The following is an 18,898-nucleotide window of genomic DNA, read 5'->3' as shown; positions in this document are numbered from 1 at the left end:
GTAATACAAGCGGGATCCTCAGTCTTACAGAAGAAAATTGAGGACTACAAGTTGAGGCCTTTTATGATCGAATCTAGAAAAAGATTCTGAGGATCGGATCCCGGCCTGGACTGAAGAAGGAAAGTTGGAAAGATCCCTCTATGCAGGGATTAACTGACTTCTGGGACATGGACTTGGGTCTGGAGGAGATTGAAGTTCTGGGGGCCTTTGAATTTGGAGGAATCTTGAAACATGTCCTGAAACACTTTATGGATCTTAGCTTCAACTATGGAAATTTGGCTGACCTGTCCAGAAGGAATAAAAGTATTGTTAGGTTGGAGTCTTCCCGAGATCTGCTCTTTAGCATTAAAGAATATGAAGAAGACCTGCAGAAGGGACCTGGAAAAGAGTTAAGAGCCTCGGACATAAGATCTCCAGGTTGATGGACTATATGGAATTGACAGAAAGGACTGGCAGAATTTGAAACCAGGGAGAGGAGATGGTGGAAGAAGACTGGAAAATTTAAAGTTTATATATAGAAATACTGTAAAATTAATGAGTGATAGAAAAATGGTGGAATGAAATTTTATGGCCTTAGCAGAAATGTTATAAGGAGTTAAGCATATATAAGTATTTTAGTCTTAATGGAAAATAAGGTTAAAAATATGTTGAGATGTTTATAATATGATAGAAAATAGAGAAAGATGGAAAGGATTTGCCGAAACAATTAATAGAAGTGGAATACAAAAAGGGAGGTGAGAGGAGGTCAAGGGAACAAGGGAAAGAAAGATAGAGTATGGAAAAGGTGTGATGTATGTTTTTAAATTGCTTTTGTTTTGTTTTATTTAGGGTTAGGGTTAGGATTTTGTTTAGTTTAGTTTAATGTGTTTAGTTTAATGTGTTTAGGTTGTGTTTTGTATTGTTTATATATTGTATTGTATTGTTTTTTTCGCTTTTGTTTTTTTTCTCCTGTCTTCTTTTCTTTTCCTTTTTTGTAATCTTTAAAAGTAATAAATATTATTTAAAAATAAATAAATAAAAGAATGTTTGTTTACTGAAATGAAAATGCTCAAGTTTGCCTGGAGGTTCATTCATTTACGCTCTCTCTCTCTCAGTTCTATATAAGGTATTTCACTTCTCATTGTGTTAACACATTGGTGTGGTTCCAGGCACACATCTAGCTTTGCAACTTTTGGGAATGTATGGCCAATAGACAGCGTTGTCTGTGTCCCTATCTTCAGACACTCAAAGGATAGGTGGGAATTGCCTCTCCCTGTGTATTATTATTATTACTAAATTTAATAAATCTCTGCACAACAATAACAACAACAACAACAACAGAGCATTGAGCTGATAGCATCATTTCACATATTATTAAAACATTAACGGTCAATGTAGGCTTTCCACAAACACGTTTGTGAAATTGATGGGAGAAATTTGCTATCTACTTCCCCATGAAAAGAAAGGGGACCAGGTTGTTACATCAAAAGTCTTTACAATACCTATTGCAACACCTCTAAGCTCAGTTAGTTGCTCTGAAATAGCCACATCCCAGATATGGTTGAAACCAGCCTCAAAGTGGCAGCTCAGTCTGTCTGTGTCTTTAACACCATCCATGGCCTCCTAGGCCAACTGCTTTCTGTATCACTCCTTTTACCCAGATTCCATTCCTCCCCTGCCCCTTCTCTGCTGTCTTCCTTGTGTGTGTCAGATTCCTCTTATACATTGCACAGCACCTGGCAAAACAGTAATGCCATAGCTGCATTTTCGCTGTAAGATTAGCAGGCATCTGTTCAGATATATGTGGCAGACTATCCTCTATCAGGACATTTCTACATTTTCTCCAGAACCATTTTTTTCTGCACTACTGTGTTTGGTATCTTCTTGTTGTTTAACTTATTTTTTTTCCTTCTCATTGTGTTAATAGGACATTGTAACAAACGTTTCTCCGAGAATAATACGTGGCGTTACCTCAGGCCCCATCTATGGTCCAGGCCAAGGCTCTTTCCTGAACATTGAGCTCATCAGTGAGAAAACGGCGGCCTACTGGTGTAAAAGTGTCTCTGAGCTGAAGATGGACTTCCCTGACAAAGTAAGTTGAGCTTTGATGCAAAGGAAGTTCCCATAGGGGCTGGAGAAGAGGAGTGGAGGTCTAGTCCGAGAGACAGGTGCTCATGGTGCATATATTCATCCTGTTTTCACATCTGGTAAACAGGTTCTGCAGGGTTTTGTGGTTCAGGAACCTGCCAAACTTGTTTAACTAGAGGCTAAAATAGGACAAAAGAAATGTGTTTATGCCATGGACTGCTTGCTTAAAAAACTATTTTCTTCTCCAGTTCTGTGTGCAAATACATTGTTTGTACAACAGCAAACAGTAATGCATGTAATGTAGTTGAATGTAGCCATGCATTCAGTTACAAACTATCCTTATTGTAACGGTAAATTTATCGCTAAATGAGGATAGATTTTTGCAGCCTGAGTAGAAATCTCTTGGTGCTTATAATAAAATGCTCTGTGTAATTAGGGCTTTTAGGAAGTTTTTTGTTCATATCCCTGAAAAAACACATAATACTCGATAGGGTGTGCATTGTTTTTATTATTTATTTATTTACTTAGACAATACTCAGAAAGGTGTTTTTTTTCCCTTTCCTAAATGAACTTAATGAGCAAGTGAATGGCATCCTCTGCTCAAATGAGAGAAAAAGCAGAGATGAGTGTACAAAAGAATATCAACTAGTAATTACAGTAAAGTAAATTATTGTGTTATGGTAAATATTAAAAACAGAAGGAAATTTGATATATAATTGCCTTTGCATTGTAATAGAGGCAGTTTAAACAGTAGGTTCAAAAATCATCATGCTAAGAATTAAGCCTTTGTCACTATCAAAGCAGTTGACAGTGCTTTGAATTGATGTTTGGTACAAAAGGAATTGTATTCAGATTATCCAAAATTTAGCTGCATTAACTCTTATGATTCACATGGCCCTGACGGGAGTTGAGCTGAACAATATAATTTGCAAGGGGCTGTTGCTAATTTTCAGATGGGATTCAGTTACACACCAGCAAATGCAGGTTGCACAATTAAAGTGGACTTGGTACAACAAGCTCACACCTTTAAAGAGCCATTTTAGTGGATAAGGAAAGTGATAGGAAATGCACTGGGAAGTGTGAGGTAACAGCTGTTTGATGTGATTTCAGAGAACCTCTCCCCTAGGGAATGGATGCATCTGTCAATTTCAGTTTCTTTCAGTTTCTGATTCCAATTTTAAATTCAGTCCTCCACATTTCAGCCACAATTAACATTTAGGGAGAAAAAAAACCTCACGAAAATTTGTCAGAATCTAAGGGAGAACGAGAGAAAGAGTAAGTCAGGATGTTCACTGTGGTGACTGTCTGGAGTCTAGTTCCTTTTATCTTCTCCTAAGATACTCAAGAATGATATTATTTGGTTCTTCAGAGCATGCAGCATAGGAAATATGGCCTTGCATTGAACATGTACTGTGGTACCTCGGGTTACAGATGCTTCAGGTTACAGACTCCGCTAACCCAGAAATAGTACCTCAGGTTAAGAACTTTGCTTCAGGATGAGAACAGGATGAGTACGGCGGCGGCACGGCAGCAGTGGGAGGCCCCATTAGCTAAAGTGGTACCTCGGGTTAAGAACAGTTTCAGGTTAAGAATGGGCCTTCGGAACGAATTAAGTTCTTAACCCGAGGTACCACTGTATTCCATACATAGAGAGACATCACAACTGAACAGGAGGCAGCTGAAAATCTCAAGGCCTAGTTAAAAATAATAATGATTTATTTATACCATGCTGATCTGGCTGGGTTTCCCAACATAACAACAACAACAACAACAACAAATAATGCAACAAAACATCAAACATTAAAAACTTGCCTGAACCTGGCTGCCTTCTGATGCCTTCTAAAAGTCAGATAGTTGTTTATTTCCTTGACATTTGACGTGAGGGCATTCCACAGGGAAGGCTCCACTACCGAGAAGGCCCTCTGCTTGCTTCCCTGTAACCTCACTTCTCTCAGTGAGGCAACCGCCAGAAGGCCCTCAGAGCTGGATCTCAGTGTTGGAGCTGAACAATGGAGGTGGAGACGCTCCTTCAGGTATACTGGGCTGAGGCATATAGTTAAGCATGAGCAGAGTTTGCTCACCACCAGGGCAGCCATTGAACAAAGCACAACACTTTCGACTTTCAGGTGAAATCATCAGCTAGAGCAAGGGCGGTGGGTGGATGCAGTACCCCCTTCCTTTGGTGTAGTTCTGTCACCTTCAGTAGGATTGCACAAATGTAAGCAGTCAGTGAATTGGCTCATAATGTCAGTCAATCAATTTTGATGTGCCGGTGTCTGCCAGACCGTCATTGTAATGAATGGAGCACAAGAAAGGGCTTTAGAAGATTGACTATTAATAAAGACATCCACAATGCATACAGCTTTAAAAAAATATCATTGAAAGTGAGTGACAAGTTTCCCTGAGTGTACATAAGCACTTAGTGACCCTTATTCAGTATTTGACAGTGCATGTCGTGGCATTTTAATGGAACATTTGATAAATTAAGCTGTCCTGGAAACAGGGATTTCCTTAGCCAAACAGAACTCTTGAGTAAAGTATATTAGTGATGTTTGACTGACAATTAAATCCTTTCACCATTGGTTCAGGAAATATATTTATTGTCAGTAAATAATGACTTGCTAAGCAAACTAAAAAACATACCACAAGCGCTAAACATTATTAAAAATAAATAAATAGACGGGATAAAGACTGGTACAGGATTGTAGACTTAGATCACACATAATTTGAGCTGTGGGTTGCCATTGTGACTACTTCTATACCATCCTAAGGTGTACATGAAGGGAGTCTTAGTCTAGCAATACATGTCTGTCTATAATAGCCACCAAGTGGATTTACTTATTTGCATATATCACCGATCTAAAGGCAAAAAGACTGTGGTGAACAATGTAAAATCAACAGTAACATATTCATTTTTCAAAAATAATTTTATTATGAATAGTACAATGAGCTAAAAGCAAAAAGAGGGGGGAAAGAGAAAGAATACATAAAACATTTTAAAAGGTTGAGGAAAAAACAATAATACGACAGTAAATTATAATTAAGATTGCAGAACTACATAACATGTATGTAAATGGATAAACTTACTGTTTCCCTCAAATGTCCATTGATTCATGGGTCACGATGGCTTCAGTAAATATGTTCCAAATATCATTAAATTTGCCCATACATAATCTTCGTCTGAAAGCGATCCATTAATGGGTTGCAAGGGCTGTTGTGTCGTCTATCCATTGATCGAAAGAGGCCATATTTTTGTCCTTCCAATGTATCTAATGATACAGTAACATTACATTCATAAAACAAATGCAAAATGTGTTAATCTGATGTACTGATTTGTGATGGATGCATCAAGACGGTTGGCTTACCCCTCAGGGAAAGCCTGGGTGAAAAGGGGACCTTTAAGTAGGCACCTAAATGCCAATACTGTAGTCCGAAGGGCAGATGTCACCACACTAAAAGGCTCTGGCATTAGTGGCCATAAGACAAACTTTGGGAACCTATGGCACCACTAAGAAAGTCTCTTGCGAGGACTGAAGTGGCAGGAGGCGATCTGGTCCCAAGTTGCTCAGGGCTCTATAAACCAAAAGCAAGACCTTAGGCTTGAGTGGTAGTGTATTGGTAGCTGGCATAGCTCTTTCAGCACACAGATATATAGAGCACATTCTGCACTGGCTGTAGCTTCTGGACCACTGTTAAGGGTTGCCCCACACAAAGCACATTGCAACAATCCAATTAATACGCTGGTGAGTGGGGGGGGGGGTTGGCATGGTAATTGTAACTATCCTATTGACAACCTAGACCTACAGGCTAAGTTTAATATCACCTTTCTCCAGTGAGCTCTGTGAGAGAATTAGGAACTACTGGAATTACTAAAAATTTGCCTAATTACAGTTCCTACAATTCACTGTTGTGACTTTCCCCAGAGAAAGTGGTATAATGTAGATAATGTAGATGCATCTTGTCATGTAAATATTCCTTTTCAGGAACCTGTGTGTGTATATATGTAGTGTGTGTGTGTGTGTGTGTGTGTGTGAGAGAGAGAGAGAGAGAGAGAGCGCACATATATGTAATTACAGTGCTACTATGAAAAATATATATTTATGGTGTCTGTCAAAAACCCTTTTGTCTTCCAAACTCTTTATAACTGGGACTGATATCTAAAATCAACACTTTATTGAGCTATATTTTCATAGCCAAACTATAATATCCTGTCCAGTCTGATGGAATCACAGGTGTTCATTTTATATGAGATGTTTAGGTTCTCGAGCGAAGAACCTTGAAGCTGGAAAGGAAGTATGCACTATCTTGAAATGACGAGAGTGTCTAAGCAAATGTGTAGATGAATGTCTGGAGTTGTGTTTCTCTCTCTCTTTTAAAAAGCAGGCCACAAACTACACCTGTAAAGTATCAGTTTGCACTCCTGAATGAGCCACTCTGCCTTATTGACTGGCTGTGATTCATTAGCAGGAAGTTGCATTACAATTTATTGGCATGAAACACTGCGATTTGAGATCACAGGAAGTGCAACATTACGCACACCCTGGGCAGAAATGCATATAGGATACACATTGTATTTTTTTCTAAGCCAGGGAGGGAATTATGTCAAGGGCTTGTGCAAAAGGGCTCCACTTCCCAAGTGTTCTGTGGATTTGCCTTCAGTTGTGCAGAATGGCCGTCTTTCTCTCAACCCCATGCCTTTGTGTCGCTGAAATAGCTTTTTATGAAAAATGCGATAGTCAATGGTACAAAACAGTAACGCACATTGGAGATTTGTATCTTCAGTAAGAAACATCCTTTGCTTAGAGCGCAAGACATTGGTCCTATTAAGAAGGAACGCATTTCACAATTTTATGAGGATGATAAGCACATCTTGAAGACGTTGCCCCAAGGTGTAAAGTAGGAGAAAATTAAAGCTGTTTCTGAAATAATCTGCCAGGCCTCTTCCGGAAAATGAGCTGAGAGCTTCTCTTGATTACTGGGAAAAACAAACCCTTAATGGCGAAAGACAGCTTTAGTACTCACAGCACCTGATCTTGACAATTCAGCTAATGCCAGTGCTGAAAGCTCCTCTATGAAGGAACGGGAGAAGAGCTCTTTGCATGAATACGGAGCATGGCTTAAAATGTGAGCCATTCTGTAGCTCGGCATTCCTTTCCTCCTGAAATAGGATGCACAATTTCATTGTTAAAAGTGCTCTGTGTGTGCACAGACACGCTCACACACATGAACATTCATGTGCAAAAATACATTTCCATCCTATTGCAGAACCTTGCTTGAATTTTGCATTCCAGCACTGGGAGATCTGAGAAGCAGAGAAGAATTTGGATTTGATATCCCGCTTTATCACTACCCGAAGGAGTCTCAATGTGGCTAACATTCTCCTTTCCCTTCCTCCCCCACAACAAAAACTCTGTGAGGTGAGTGGGGCTGAGAGACTTCAAAGAAGTGTGACTAGCCCAAGGTCACCCAGCAGCTGCATGTGGAGGAGCGGGGAAGCGAACCCAGTTCCCCAGATTACGAGGCTACAGCTCTTAACCACTGCACCACACTGGCTCTGCTGTGACAGGCCAGCCCCATCAGGCCTCCCCTCCCCTCCCCAGAGGAGCCATTCCATCAGGATGCCTCAATGGATGGGGGGGGTAATAGGAAGCAGGAATAATAATCATAATCATATGCCACCCATCTGACTGGGTTGCCCCAGCCTCTCTGGGCAGCTCCCAACAAAATATTAAAAACACAATAACACATCAACCATTAAAAACTTTCCTGAACAGGGTTGCCTTCAGATGTCTTTTAAAAGTCAAATAGTTGTTTATCAGTTTGACATCTAATGGGAGGGTGTTCCACAGGACAAGCGCCACTACCAAAAAGGCCCTCTATCTGGTTCCCCGTAGCTTCACGTCTCACCGTGAGGGAACCACCAGAAGGTCCTCAGAGCTGGATACCTCATTGTCTGGGCTGGACAACATTTCATCCTTTTTACTGGAACTACAGCTCCATCAGGCACCTCCTGCCCCTGAACTATACCAGCTGGTCATTATAGGAACAGTTGTTTAGAAACTAGTGCCTGAGTTTTGGTTTTTATTTTCTTCTTCTGTGACTGTCCTTTCCCCCTTGTGTGGGGGGTTGTTGTCGTTGTATTGTAAGCCTGTGGTTAAGAACTGTCTTGTTTTGATTGAATGTAAGCTGCTCTAGGACCTTTTTTGGCTGAGGATGGGGTACACATGGATAAATAAAAAATATAAAACTATAGACACACATTCTTCTCAATGGAACAGTGAGATAGGATACTGAGCACAACCCTGTGTGTTTTTACTCCAAGGCATGCTCCATTTCATTCAGTGAGACTTACTTCCAAATCAATGAGTGTAGGAATGCAGCTAACAGACCGATCCTAATGAGATGTTAGGGTGGAGCGATGTGGCGGATTTATCGCTGTATCCTGAAACCTTGCTGGTTCATGCTGACTAGGATAGAAGGTGCCCCTGGCCCCTTCTCCTTTTCAGCTCCAGCTCTGGGATCATGCCTGTGGAGCTTTGGAGCCAGTGAATTTAAGTATACCTGCAGTATATAAATATTGGCCTCAGAATATTCCACAATACCACGAGGAAACAGTTGGGCACAGTTGTAACCAGGAAGAATGGGTGAAGCCGAGGAGTTGGCCATAAGCCATCTTTGCCCTTCTCCAGCCCTGGAGCCCAACTGCACAATTCCATTTTCCCAGCATAAGTTCAACAGCGCAATAAGGATTTTACAGTTTGCCAGATGCCATTCCATTGAGTCCAAAAGGACATTTATTGAAGGGATGAGACATTCATCTCCATGGTTTTGCATCATGCCTGTCACATGCCTTCTCCAGAGAAGCATTACAGATACAGTGGTACCTCAGGTTAAGTACTTAATTCGTTCTGGAGGTCCGTTCTTAACCTGAAACTGTTCTTAACCTGAAGCACCACTTTAGCTAATGGGGCCTCCTGCTGCCGCCACGCCACCGGAGCACGATTTCTGTTCTCATCCTGAAGCAAAGTTCTTAACCTGAAGCACTATTTCTGGGTTAGCGGAGTCTGTAACCTGAAGCATCTGTAACCTGAGGTACCACTGTACTCAGTACAAGAAAAGTCGAATATGCCTAGATTAAAATGTGAAGTACTGGATGGAAGAAAAATTAGTAAGGAAAGAATATATAGATGACTTGAGAAGACTGTAGAATGCAAAGATTATTATAAATTGTATAATGTGGAGGAAATTGAGTAGGGGTGGAGGGAGAAAAGAATAATATGATGGATTGAGGAAACATAAATGTAAATGTATGGGGGGATGGGGAGGAAATGGTGTTGGCTTTGGTACATTTGTACTGTAATGGAATATGTGAAAACCAATAAATAAATAAATAAGAAAAGTTGAAATGGGTGACAGCCAGTGGCGTAGCGTGGGTTGTCAGCACCCGGGGCAAGGCAAATAATTTGCGCCCCCTAACCCGTGGATTTGCGCCCCCTAACCCGTGGATTTGCGCCCCCTAACCCTAACCCCCAGATGTTGCGCCCGGTGCGGCCGGCCCCCCCTGCATCCCCCACGCTACGCCACTGGTGACAGCAGACACCTTGAAAACTTCATCCCAAAAGCTAGAGGGATGCATGGGAAGGGAAGTATCCATTCATAGAATTCTAGATTTGGAAGGGACCGTAAAGGCCATCTAGTCCAACCCCCTGCAATGCAGGAATCTTTCCCACAGCCATCCCTGGGTGGGCTCAAACCTTCTGGTTAGCAGCCAGATACCGTGACCCATTGTGCCACTGTCTTGTGGAACAAAAAGGCCTGCGAAATCCCTGCTGTTGTCAGTTAGCTCCTCCTTACCCCAGTTTTCCTCCATTTCACAAAGATAAGTTTACTTGGAAAAGGCTGTCACACTGCTTAGCTTATGATATGCTGGGTCTTTCTTTTTAAGGGATTTGCATTCATATTCAGTCCCCCATTCCAAAACATTTGTTTCCATCATTGCTGCTTTTTAATCCCAAATTTCACACCCAATACGGAACCATTCTTCCTGATTCTTGCCAAAAATATAGGCTGTAGGAAGGGGGAATAAGTTTTTGGCATGCTGCGGTATGCAGAGGGCATACACAATCATCTTCAATCATTCAGCCCTAGTTTTCTGTAGCTTTATTCTCTGCAATTCTTTACCCTCTCATAAAAATCATATTGAAAGAGCTGCTACTCTCATTTGGCCATTTTGACTATGAGCTGCAGGAATCCATTAATCCAGTAGCTGTCCATTTTAGCTTTGAAATCACAATACTGGTTTCTTGAGGACAGAAATCGATGCTGATATGCACCGTAGCTGATGGTGTTTTTTTTAAAGCAGTTCTATGACAGGCCCATCTGTTGACTATTTGACAAAAGATGGAATTCGGAAGTAACACGGGACTAGTAATGCTCATGAGATAATGGCATGTGGGGGTCTCCTAAGACAACAGAGACAGAACTTACAAGATAGAATAGGAAAAGACATCAATATTGTATCACACATGGAAGTGAACCCTCTGGATGCTGATTAGCTGAGACGGCAGGGTAGCACGGAATGTAAACGCGCTTTCTCATTGCTCAGAATGTTTGTCGTTCAGCTTCAGTGAGGAAAGGGAAAGTTGTCAGAATGGCTGGGATTTAATCCTTGCATTTTCTAGGGGAAGGAGCAGTTTTGTGGGACAAACTGTGTCCTGAGCAGAGGAGACAATGACCAGGGGATAATATGTCTGAAGGTGGACTGCAGAAAAAGCAGTGGGCTGGGAAACAGGAACCTGAGGGAAGATTGGGCAGGTAAAAAAGTACTGGTTGCATTTAGTGTATAATGAAGTTATATGTACGAGTTATGTTTAGTTTGCTCATTCACTATTAATTAATGTATGAGCTGGTTTGTATCTACTCCCTTATCCATGAGAAATAGATACTAGTGTTTCTTAAGGAGACCCTTAACCTTTACAGTGGTACCTTGGGTTAAGTACCGGAGGTCCGTTCTTAACCTGAAACTGTTCTTAACCTGAAGCACCACTTTAGCTAATGGGGCCTCCCGCTGCTGCCGTGCCGTCGTCGTGCGATTTCTGTTCTCATCCTGAAGCAAAGTTCTTAACCTGAAGCACTATTTCTGGGTTAGCGGAGTGTGTAACCTGAAGCGTATGTAACCTGAAGTGTATGTAACCCGAGGTACCACTGTATTCATAAAATCCAGTCACATTCTTGCCATATTTCTTTCTGCCTATTTGTTCTCCCTCAACTAGTGGGTCCTGCTCATGACAAACTTCTTAAAACACAATCTTAGCATACAACAAACTGCATTCTGTTTGTTGATGAGGGAGAAAAAGAAGTGAAATCTGGATATCTGCTTTGCTCTGGATAAAGGTAAAGGTAAAGGTACCCCTGCCCATACTGGCCAGTCGTGTCCGACTCTAGGGTTGTGCGCCCATCTCACTTAAGAGGCCGGGGGCCAGCGCTGTCCGGAGACACTTCCGGGTCACGTGGCCAGCGTGATGAAGCTGCTCTGGCGAGCCAGCACCAGCGCAGCACACGGAAACGCTGTTTACCTTCCCGCTATAAAGCGGTACCTATTTATCTACTTGCACTTAGGGGTGCTTTCGAACTGCTAGGTGGGCAGGAGCTGGGACCGAAAGAAGGGAGCTCACCCCGCCGCGGGGATTCGAACCGCCGACCATGCGATCGGCAAGTCCTAAGCACTGAGGTTTTACCCACAGCGCCACCCGCGTCCCTGTTTGCTCTGGATGCCTGCAGTTTATTCTAGGAATTCCCATGTTCTCCCTGCTCCTTAACGTGTTCAGGTTAATTTGAGTGGTATATTTTTGACCAAAGGTATTTTGCACGTGTTTAGAGGCCCTTCAGTACTTCACAGATGTTGGAACTTACCAGGCACTGCCTGGCAGAAAAAGATTAATGTACATAGTTGGCTGCAAAGTTTGCTGGGAATGGCTCTTTATGGGTAACAGGTCTGGGCAAAAAATAGAAATTTGGATCTTCTTTTTGCTTTCAGCTTCTTCACAGAAGGGTAATAGCAGCACACATCTCTTTTCCAAAGGTGGTTCTTTTCCTTTGTGTTTTTCACTTGGGTTTTTGTTTAGTTTTGTTTTTTAGGGGGGTAATATGTAGGCTGATCAAGGCTACTGAACTGGAAAAAAAGTTTGCACATGCCTGGTGTTCCTTTGCTTTAGTCTTCATATGTTCAGAGCTGAGACCTGGCACTGAAGGCAGCTTCTCGTATTGAGCAAATGCTGGCTCAGTTTAAGCACTGAATATTTGGGGAAGGGAGCAGATGGGGATATCCACCTTCAGCTGCAAAGCCCAGCTGTTAAGAGCCCTTTGTTGTGCCGAGCTATCAGTTTGGGCCAAGGAGAGTGTGTGTATGTGCTATTTTCAAATATGTAGAAGGATGCCAGAAATACAAGCTTCTATACTTTTCCTGAGTGCTATTTTTCCCTTTGTGGGCTGGTAGTCTAATACATCATTTCAAATTGTGTGAAGGTGGAGGGGGGAGTGCCTATTTTGTAGAAACCTCCTGATGTATATTTTGTTCTAGGAGGCCTAGTTTGGTCAGAATCGAGTATACACTTCCAGAGTAAACGCTAAGTACATTACTTCTGGTAAATGAGCCACGATAGCTGCTAGAAGGCCGTGAAAATTTGTGTCCCAGGCTTTTAGACTCATCTACCCATGTGCTATCTGAAATGAAAGGGGCCCCTTGATTGCCAGATATGAAATAGATTGGCATTATTTTCAGCTCTCCTACGTAGCTCTCCTACGTAGCAAAAACAAATAGCTCCGAAGCAGCAATGTGTCTGGTAAGAATTCATTTTCCAGGTGCGCCTGGGCAATTTTGGGGCAGGTGTCCCATCTGTGAAGATACTTAACAGGGGATGCCATCAGCTTACAGCAGGCATAGGAAAACTTGGCCCTCCAGATGTTTTGGGACTACAACTCCCATCATCCCTGACCACTGGTCCTGCTAGCTAAGGATCATGGGAGTTGTAGTCCCAAAACATCTGGAGAGCCGAGTTTTCCTATGCTTGGCTTACAGTGATGGGAGGCAGCATAGGATGATGATGGGAGCTGGAATTCACCAGCATCTGCAGAGCCACAGGTTCCCCGTCTCTTGTTTAAATGGTAAAAGAATGGTAAAAGCATTGTTTCTGCTTCTTTGCTATTGTGCATGCATCTGTTGCTCTGGATGTTTGCGCCTCATTTTCAGATAAAAATACTGGGGAGGAAATGTGTAGTGAAAGGGGAAAACCCTGGAGATTTCTTTGCCTTCTTGCCTACCTTGTTTTTCAGTGTGTGGTCTCAAGAATCAATAAGGTGTCAGCACCCTGTTGTTAAGTTTTTGCTGCAGGTTATAGTTTAGGTGTTTGAAATATTGTAAAACTAGACATAACCACTTTCCATTAGCTCTTCTGATTGTTCCTTGGCCTCTCCTGTTCCCCCGATACCGAAGCAATATCTTAAAAGTATGCTGTTCCTGCTAGGGTTGGCAAAGTGGGGTGGCCGGCTATTCTGAAGCCATTCAGAATTTTCCATGCTTGGCTGAGTGGGGATGGCTGAGCTGCAAATGGTAAGAATCATTCATTCCACATTACCTTCTGAGTGAGCATCGTTGTGGTTTTCTTGTTTTTGCTCTTTTGCTCTTGCATCATGTGATGATACCGCTTCCTCATCGCCAGTACTTATTTCTCTCAGACTTTTGGCCCTCGACAGCAATGATCTGAAAGAGCAAGAGGAAGAGTCAGTTTGGATGCGTCTCACATGCCCTCCAACATTTCTTCAAACTAACTAACTAATTAATTTACTATTTGTACCCCACCCATCTGACTGGGTTACCCCAGCCACTCTGGGAGGCTTCCAACATATATTAAAATATAATAAAACATTAAACATTAAAACACTTCTCTATACATGGCTGCCTTCAGATGGCCTTAGGGTCAGATGACTCCATACCCTCCAACATTTCTCCAATGAAAATAGGGATATTCTAAGGAAAATTGGGACATTCCAGGGTCAAATCAGAAACCTGGACAACAACTGTAAATCTGGGACTGTCTCTGGAAGGTCTGCTTGGAGGGCCTGCTCTCAGCTTGCTCAACCATAGTTTATCAAGCTATGAACAAGCATTGGATCTGCATGCCCCCTCCTTGTTTCATCCCTTCACCGCTGCATCATGCTGGTTAGTTAATGCACATTAAGCACCAGTTCTCTGATTCAAATGGGGACTCAACATGGGGCATGGGGAGGTTATACTTGTATACACAAGGGGCTGGGATTTTCCTGCAATCTCATTAGCAGAGCAGGGAGCATTGAGGCTAAACTGTAGATCGTGCTTGAATTTGTCTATGGAAACATATCCATGTGCCAGTTCTCCCAATCTCATGAGAGTTGCTGGAGGCAATTGGATGCCATGTTAGAGCACAGCAAGCAACATTCTGAATAGCAAGTTAATGCTGCCCCAAACCTCTTTCTGCAACAGAGAAATGATGGGATTTTGCAGTGAAACAAGGACTTGTATTTTTAGGGACAGAGAGATTTGTGGAAATTTAGAAATAAATACAGTAGTACCTCGGGTTACAGATGCTTCAGGTTACAGGCACTTCAGGTTACAGACTCCGCTAACCCTGAAATAGTACCTCGGGTTAAGAACTTTGCTTCAGGATGAGAACAGAAATTGTGCGGCGGCGGCACAGAGGTAGCGGGAGGCCCCATTAGCTAAAGTGGTGCTTCAGGTTAAGGACAGTTTCAGGTTAAGAACGGACCTCCCGGACGAATTCAGTTCTTAACCCGAGGTACCACTCTACACGCATGTAGAATGAAATACAGGCCCCCACCTGTGCTACACATTTAAATACCACTTTAATGTCATGGCTTCCCCCAAAGAACCATGGGAACTGTAGTTTGTTAAGGGTGCTGAGAGTTGTTGGAGACACATTCTCCCCTCACAGAGATAAAGTTCTCTGAGTGGGTTAAGAGCCAATCTCTGTGAGGGGAAAAGAGGCCTCCTAACAGCTCTCAGCACCCTAAACAAACCAGAATCCCCTGTTCAAAGGAGTATGATACTGTTTTAAATGTATAGTGCTGATGGGTCCACAATACATTTCACTCAGTGAGGAAGACTGTGGCCAAGTGTTGTTTTTCTGCTCAGTTTGGTACCCAAGTGCTAACCATTCAAGGTCCCTAGTCTCCCTTCTTCGGGTATTTTATTTTTTTAACCAAACTTGGAATGGAATGGAAGCCCCACAATAAAGGTCCTTCCAAAGGATGAATATCCTATGAGAGTACCTCAAACAGACGACACAAATACTCAGTGCTATTTTTCTAGGAAAAGAGGTGCCAGAACTCACCATGAGCACATCTCTTGTTCTCTTATAATGACAGCAGCACCCAGCTGAGAGGTGCAGAAACTGAGTTCTGGCGATTTCTGGCGGAAAGAAAGCCATGTGAACACACTTCTCAAGGGAGGAGTCAAAAGGGATGGTCCAAAGGCCCAGACTCCTCCTACCTGATAAACTGTGATTTAGCAAGCCAGCGATGTACATCTTCACGGGAACAAAGTGTTTGTGAAGTAATTAGCCGCAATTACAAGCCTTGGGTTCTATATTCGGAAATGGCATGGCCCTCGCATCAAAAGCTTGCAGTCAGGAATTGAGCAGAATGTAGCAAACATCTCAAGGAGTTGCCAAAAACATCCCAAATAAAGATGTGTTCATTTTGATCATAAATGGAAAACCAAGCCTGCAGCCAGCAGTAAATGGACAAGGCAGGAAATGAAGGCTTTAATGAAGAGTAGCTTTGATGGGCTGAAGGCAAATTAAGGCAAATTTACAGCAAGCGTGCAGATTTGAACAGGAGAGAAGATAAAAAAATAAACCTTAAGAGGAAGGGCAGGGTATGGAAATAGTAACAAAGAAAGAGGAGAAATGGGAGGGGGAAGTGTGGCATTGTTACTGTAAAAACAGCAATCTTGTGGCTTTTATATATATATATATATATATATATATATATATATATATATATATATATACATACATATATATATATATATATATATATATATATATATATATAAAGTAATAAATTTATGGTGGTGGACTGTAGTCCATGAAAGCTTATGGTATAATATATTTGTTAGTCTTCAAAGTATCACAAGACACTGCGCGTGTTTTGCAGCAACAGACTTGACACAGCTGCCCCCTCTGGAAATTGCTGCAATAGTTGTCATGGTACAGAGCCTAGCAAAGAAACATTTCAACCTCGCAGAACTGACCTTAATCTGGCTATTCTTGAATAAATAGGTTTGAAGGTGGACTCCGGTGTGAACCCACAGAATTGCAATTTACAGCATTAAGAAGTTCTAGCACCTGTGGCTTAGATAATGGATTTTTGTATCTCACATGTTAATTGGTTCCCCAGTGCCAGGGTGTTTGTGCTACCATGCCAGCACTGCTTTCGGAAGGGCCCCCGTTAAACTTTGCATCTCTGTCTTTTGGCACTTTCTGCGAGTCATTTCCCTACGACATCACTGCTCTCAGTCCCCTTTCCCCAACTCTGTGACTTAGGATAACAATCCATGCCTCTGATGAAGCAGGACTCATGTCCACGAACACTTATGCTGCAATAAAGCTGCCAGTCTTTTGAGGTGCTACAAAACCCCTTTGCTATAGTTGCCATTGGTTTCCAGTACTTCCACTAGGAATGTTCAATGCTGCTGTCTTCTTAGCAGCTCAATGCCTTACCTTGTTGCTAGATTAAAATTGGCACCACTTGATCTTCTCTGCTTTGCATGTGCACAGAGGCTCGTGCTGGCCATCCCTGAGACGCAGCCCAAGGAAGGTTACTGTAATGCAACGCTGGTCGCATGCTCCCCATTTCCTGCGCTCAGATGAAACGTCCCTGATTTAGCCTTTGTTGTTTGCCATTCCCATTCTGTGTTCTCTGCCCCACTGTGAACAAACGCCAACATGCTTGCATTGAGGGCTGCTGCTATCCGAGATTATTTGCCTGCCGGAAGGATATTTGCTTTATTAAAAACAAACAGCGGCGGCAGCAAAAGATCCGCTGCATCTCAATATGGTCGGGCAGCGGACAGTGCCACAACGCGACAGATGAGCAAGCAGCCAAAAGAAAAGGGAAAGAGGGAGGGGGGGAGGAAAGCCAAGAAGGCTTCTAGGCATAAACAGATGAGTAATTTGTTACAAGAGAATATACCACTCACATTCAATTATTAAAAGGTTTGCATGTGTGCGATCTCCCCCACTGCAGTAGCAGCAAGTCTTAAATGCAGGTTGTGGATCAAAACAAAAGAAGGAAAGAAGTGGTTAAATTGCTTACTGGCCCCACTCTGGGTCTATTTATTTATTTTTAATTCCCCCTCCCGAGAGAGAGAGAGAGAGAGAGAGAGAGAGAGGAGGCTTGCAGGACAGTAATGTCAAGACATCCTGCATTACTTGTGTCTATCTCTATGCAGAATCTTTTTCAGCAAGGCGGCATCGAAAGAATAGATTTATGGACTTGGAGGTACATTGTTTAGTATGTCCATATCCATCTAGATTGACAGTTTCTACAGACTTGAATTTCCCAGGGGAGCGCAGCGTTACTGGTGTCAGTGGATGGCATCATTTACTTCAATGCTCCATTATTAAATTGATAACAAGATAATTCCTCTGCTTCTCACAGACATGACAGGGTTTACAACGGTTAACTCTCTTATTGCATGGGATTTGAAGCTGTAAGAGGGTTTTAATAAGAAGCTTATTTTTTTATTTCAATCCAGTGACGAATCAAAATTCCAAGGGAAAAACACAATATGGTTTTTTTAAAAGGTCCACAAGGCAGCCATACTTGCAAGGGAGGGAGTTCCAACATCTCTCTTGCCCCCATTTCAAAGAGCTTGACTCTTTCTATTATGTCCAAACATCTACGGATAGCACTCATGGTCCACGATTGTAGCAAGCTAAAATTATTCCATATGATAAATGAGCTTTCTCACATGTGCAAATGTTAAAACAGCTTGTTTACATGGACTAGATGATGATTAGTAAAGTAAATTATCAGATGCAGCGTTCCTTGTATTGGACCAAAATCTGCCCGTACAATAAAGGAGGCATATAGACTTCCCTTTTTAACTATGCTTCATCCCATCTATTAATGGGTACCAGCAGAGAGAGAAGGTAAATCTGTACTGACCCATCCACAGCAGCTATCTACATGCTACCAGGCTGGCTTGCATGTCTCAGAGCCATAAACAGAGAAGCCATTCATTTTTAACCCTTTCCTTTGTAAACACCAAGGACTTGAAACTTAAGGAGAAAAGATGGGGTTCTAGCGAATGTTACAGTTGTACTGGGTATGCCGATGGAAGCAATATTCCATGGTTTGTCCAGCCAAATTAAAAGGAAGGATGTAGCTCAAAGATTTAACACAAATGCACCACATTTCGAGCAGGAAATGTAAAAGAATATAAAAAGGTAACGGGACCCCTGACCATTAGGTCCAGTCGTGGCTAACTCTGGGGTTGCGGCGCTCATCTCGCTTTATTGGCCTAGGGAGCCAGGGTACAGCTTTGGGGTCATGTGGCCAGCATGACTAAGCTGCTTCTGGCAAACCAGAGCAGCACACAGAAACACCGTTTACTTTCCTGCCGGAGCGGTACGTATTTATCTACTTGCACTTTAGACGTGCTTTTGAACTGCTAGGTTGGCAGGAGCTGGGCCTGAGCAACGGGAGCTCATCCCGTCGCGGGGATTCGAACCACCGACCTTCTGATCAGCAAGTCCTAGGTTCTGTGGTA

The 18,898-nt window shown here is 42.4% G+C and overlaps 1 protein-coding gene across 3 annotated transcripts in view; it reads left to right on the top strand.

Moving 5' to 3' along the window:
- Window positions 1–18,898, top strand: part of DPYD (dihydropyrimidine dehydrogenase) — a 503,241-nt gene that overhangs the window by 334,867 nt on the left and 149,476 nt on the right. For all 3 annotated transcript variants that reach the window (XM_053391713.1, XM_053391712.1, XM_053391714.1), the window contains one exon: window positions 1,907–2,071. In XM_053391713.1, coding sequence (XP_053247688.1) covers window positions 1,907–2,071 — 165 coding nt within the window. The remainder of the gene's footprint in view (window positions 1–1,906; window positions 2,072–18,898) is intronic.

The sequence above is a fragment of the Podarcis raffonei genome, chromosome 6 (assembly GCF_027172205.1).
Source record: "Podarcis raffonei isolate rPodRaf1 chromosome 6, rPodRaf1.pri, whole genome shotgun sequence".
NCBI classification, from domain to species: Eukaryota; Metazoa; Chordata; class Lepidosauria; order Squamata; family Lacertidae; genus Podarcis; species Podarcis raffonei.
This window is presented reverse-complemented; position numbering and strand designations above follow the sequence as displayed.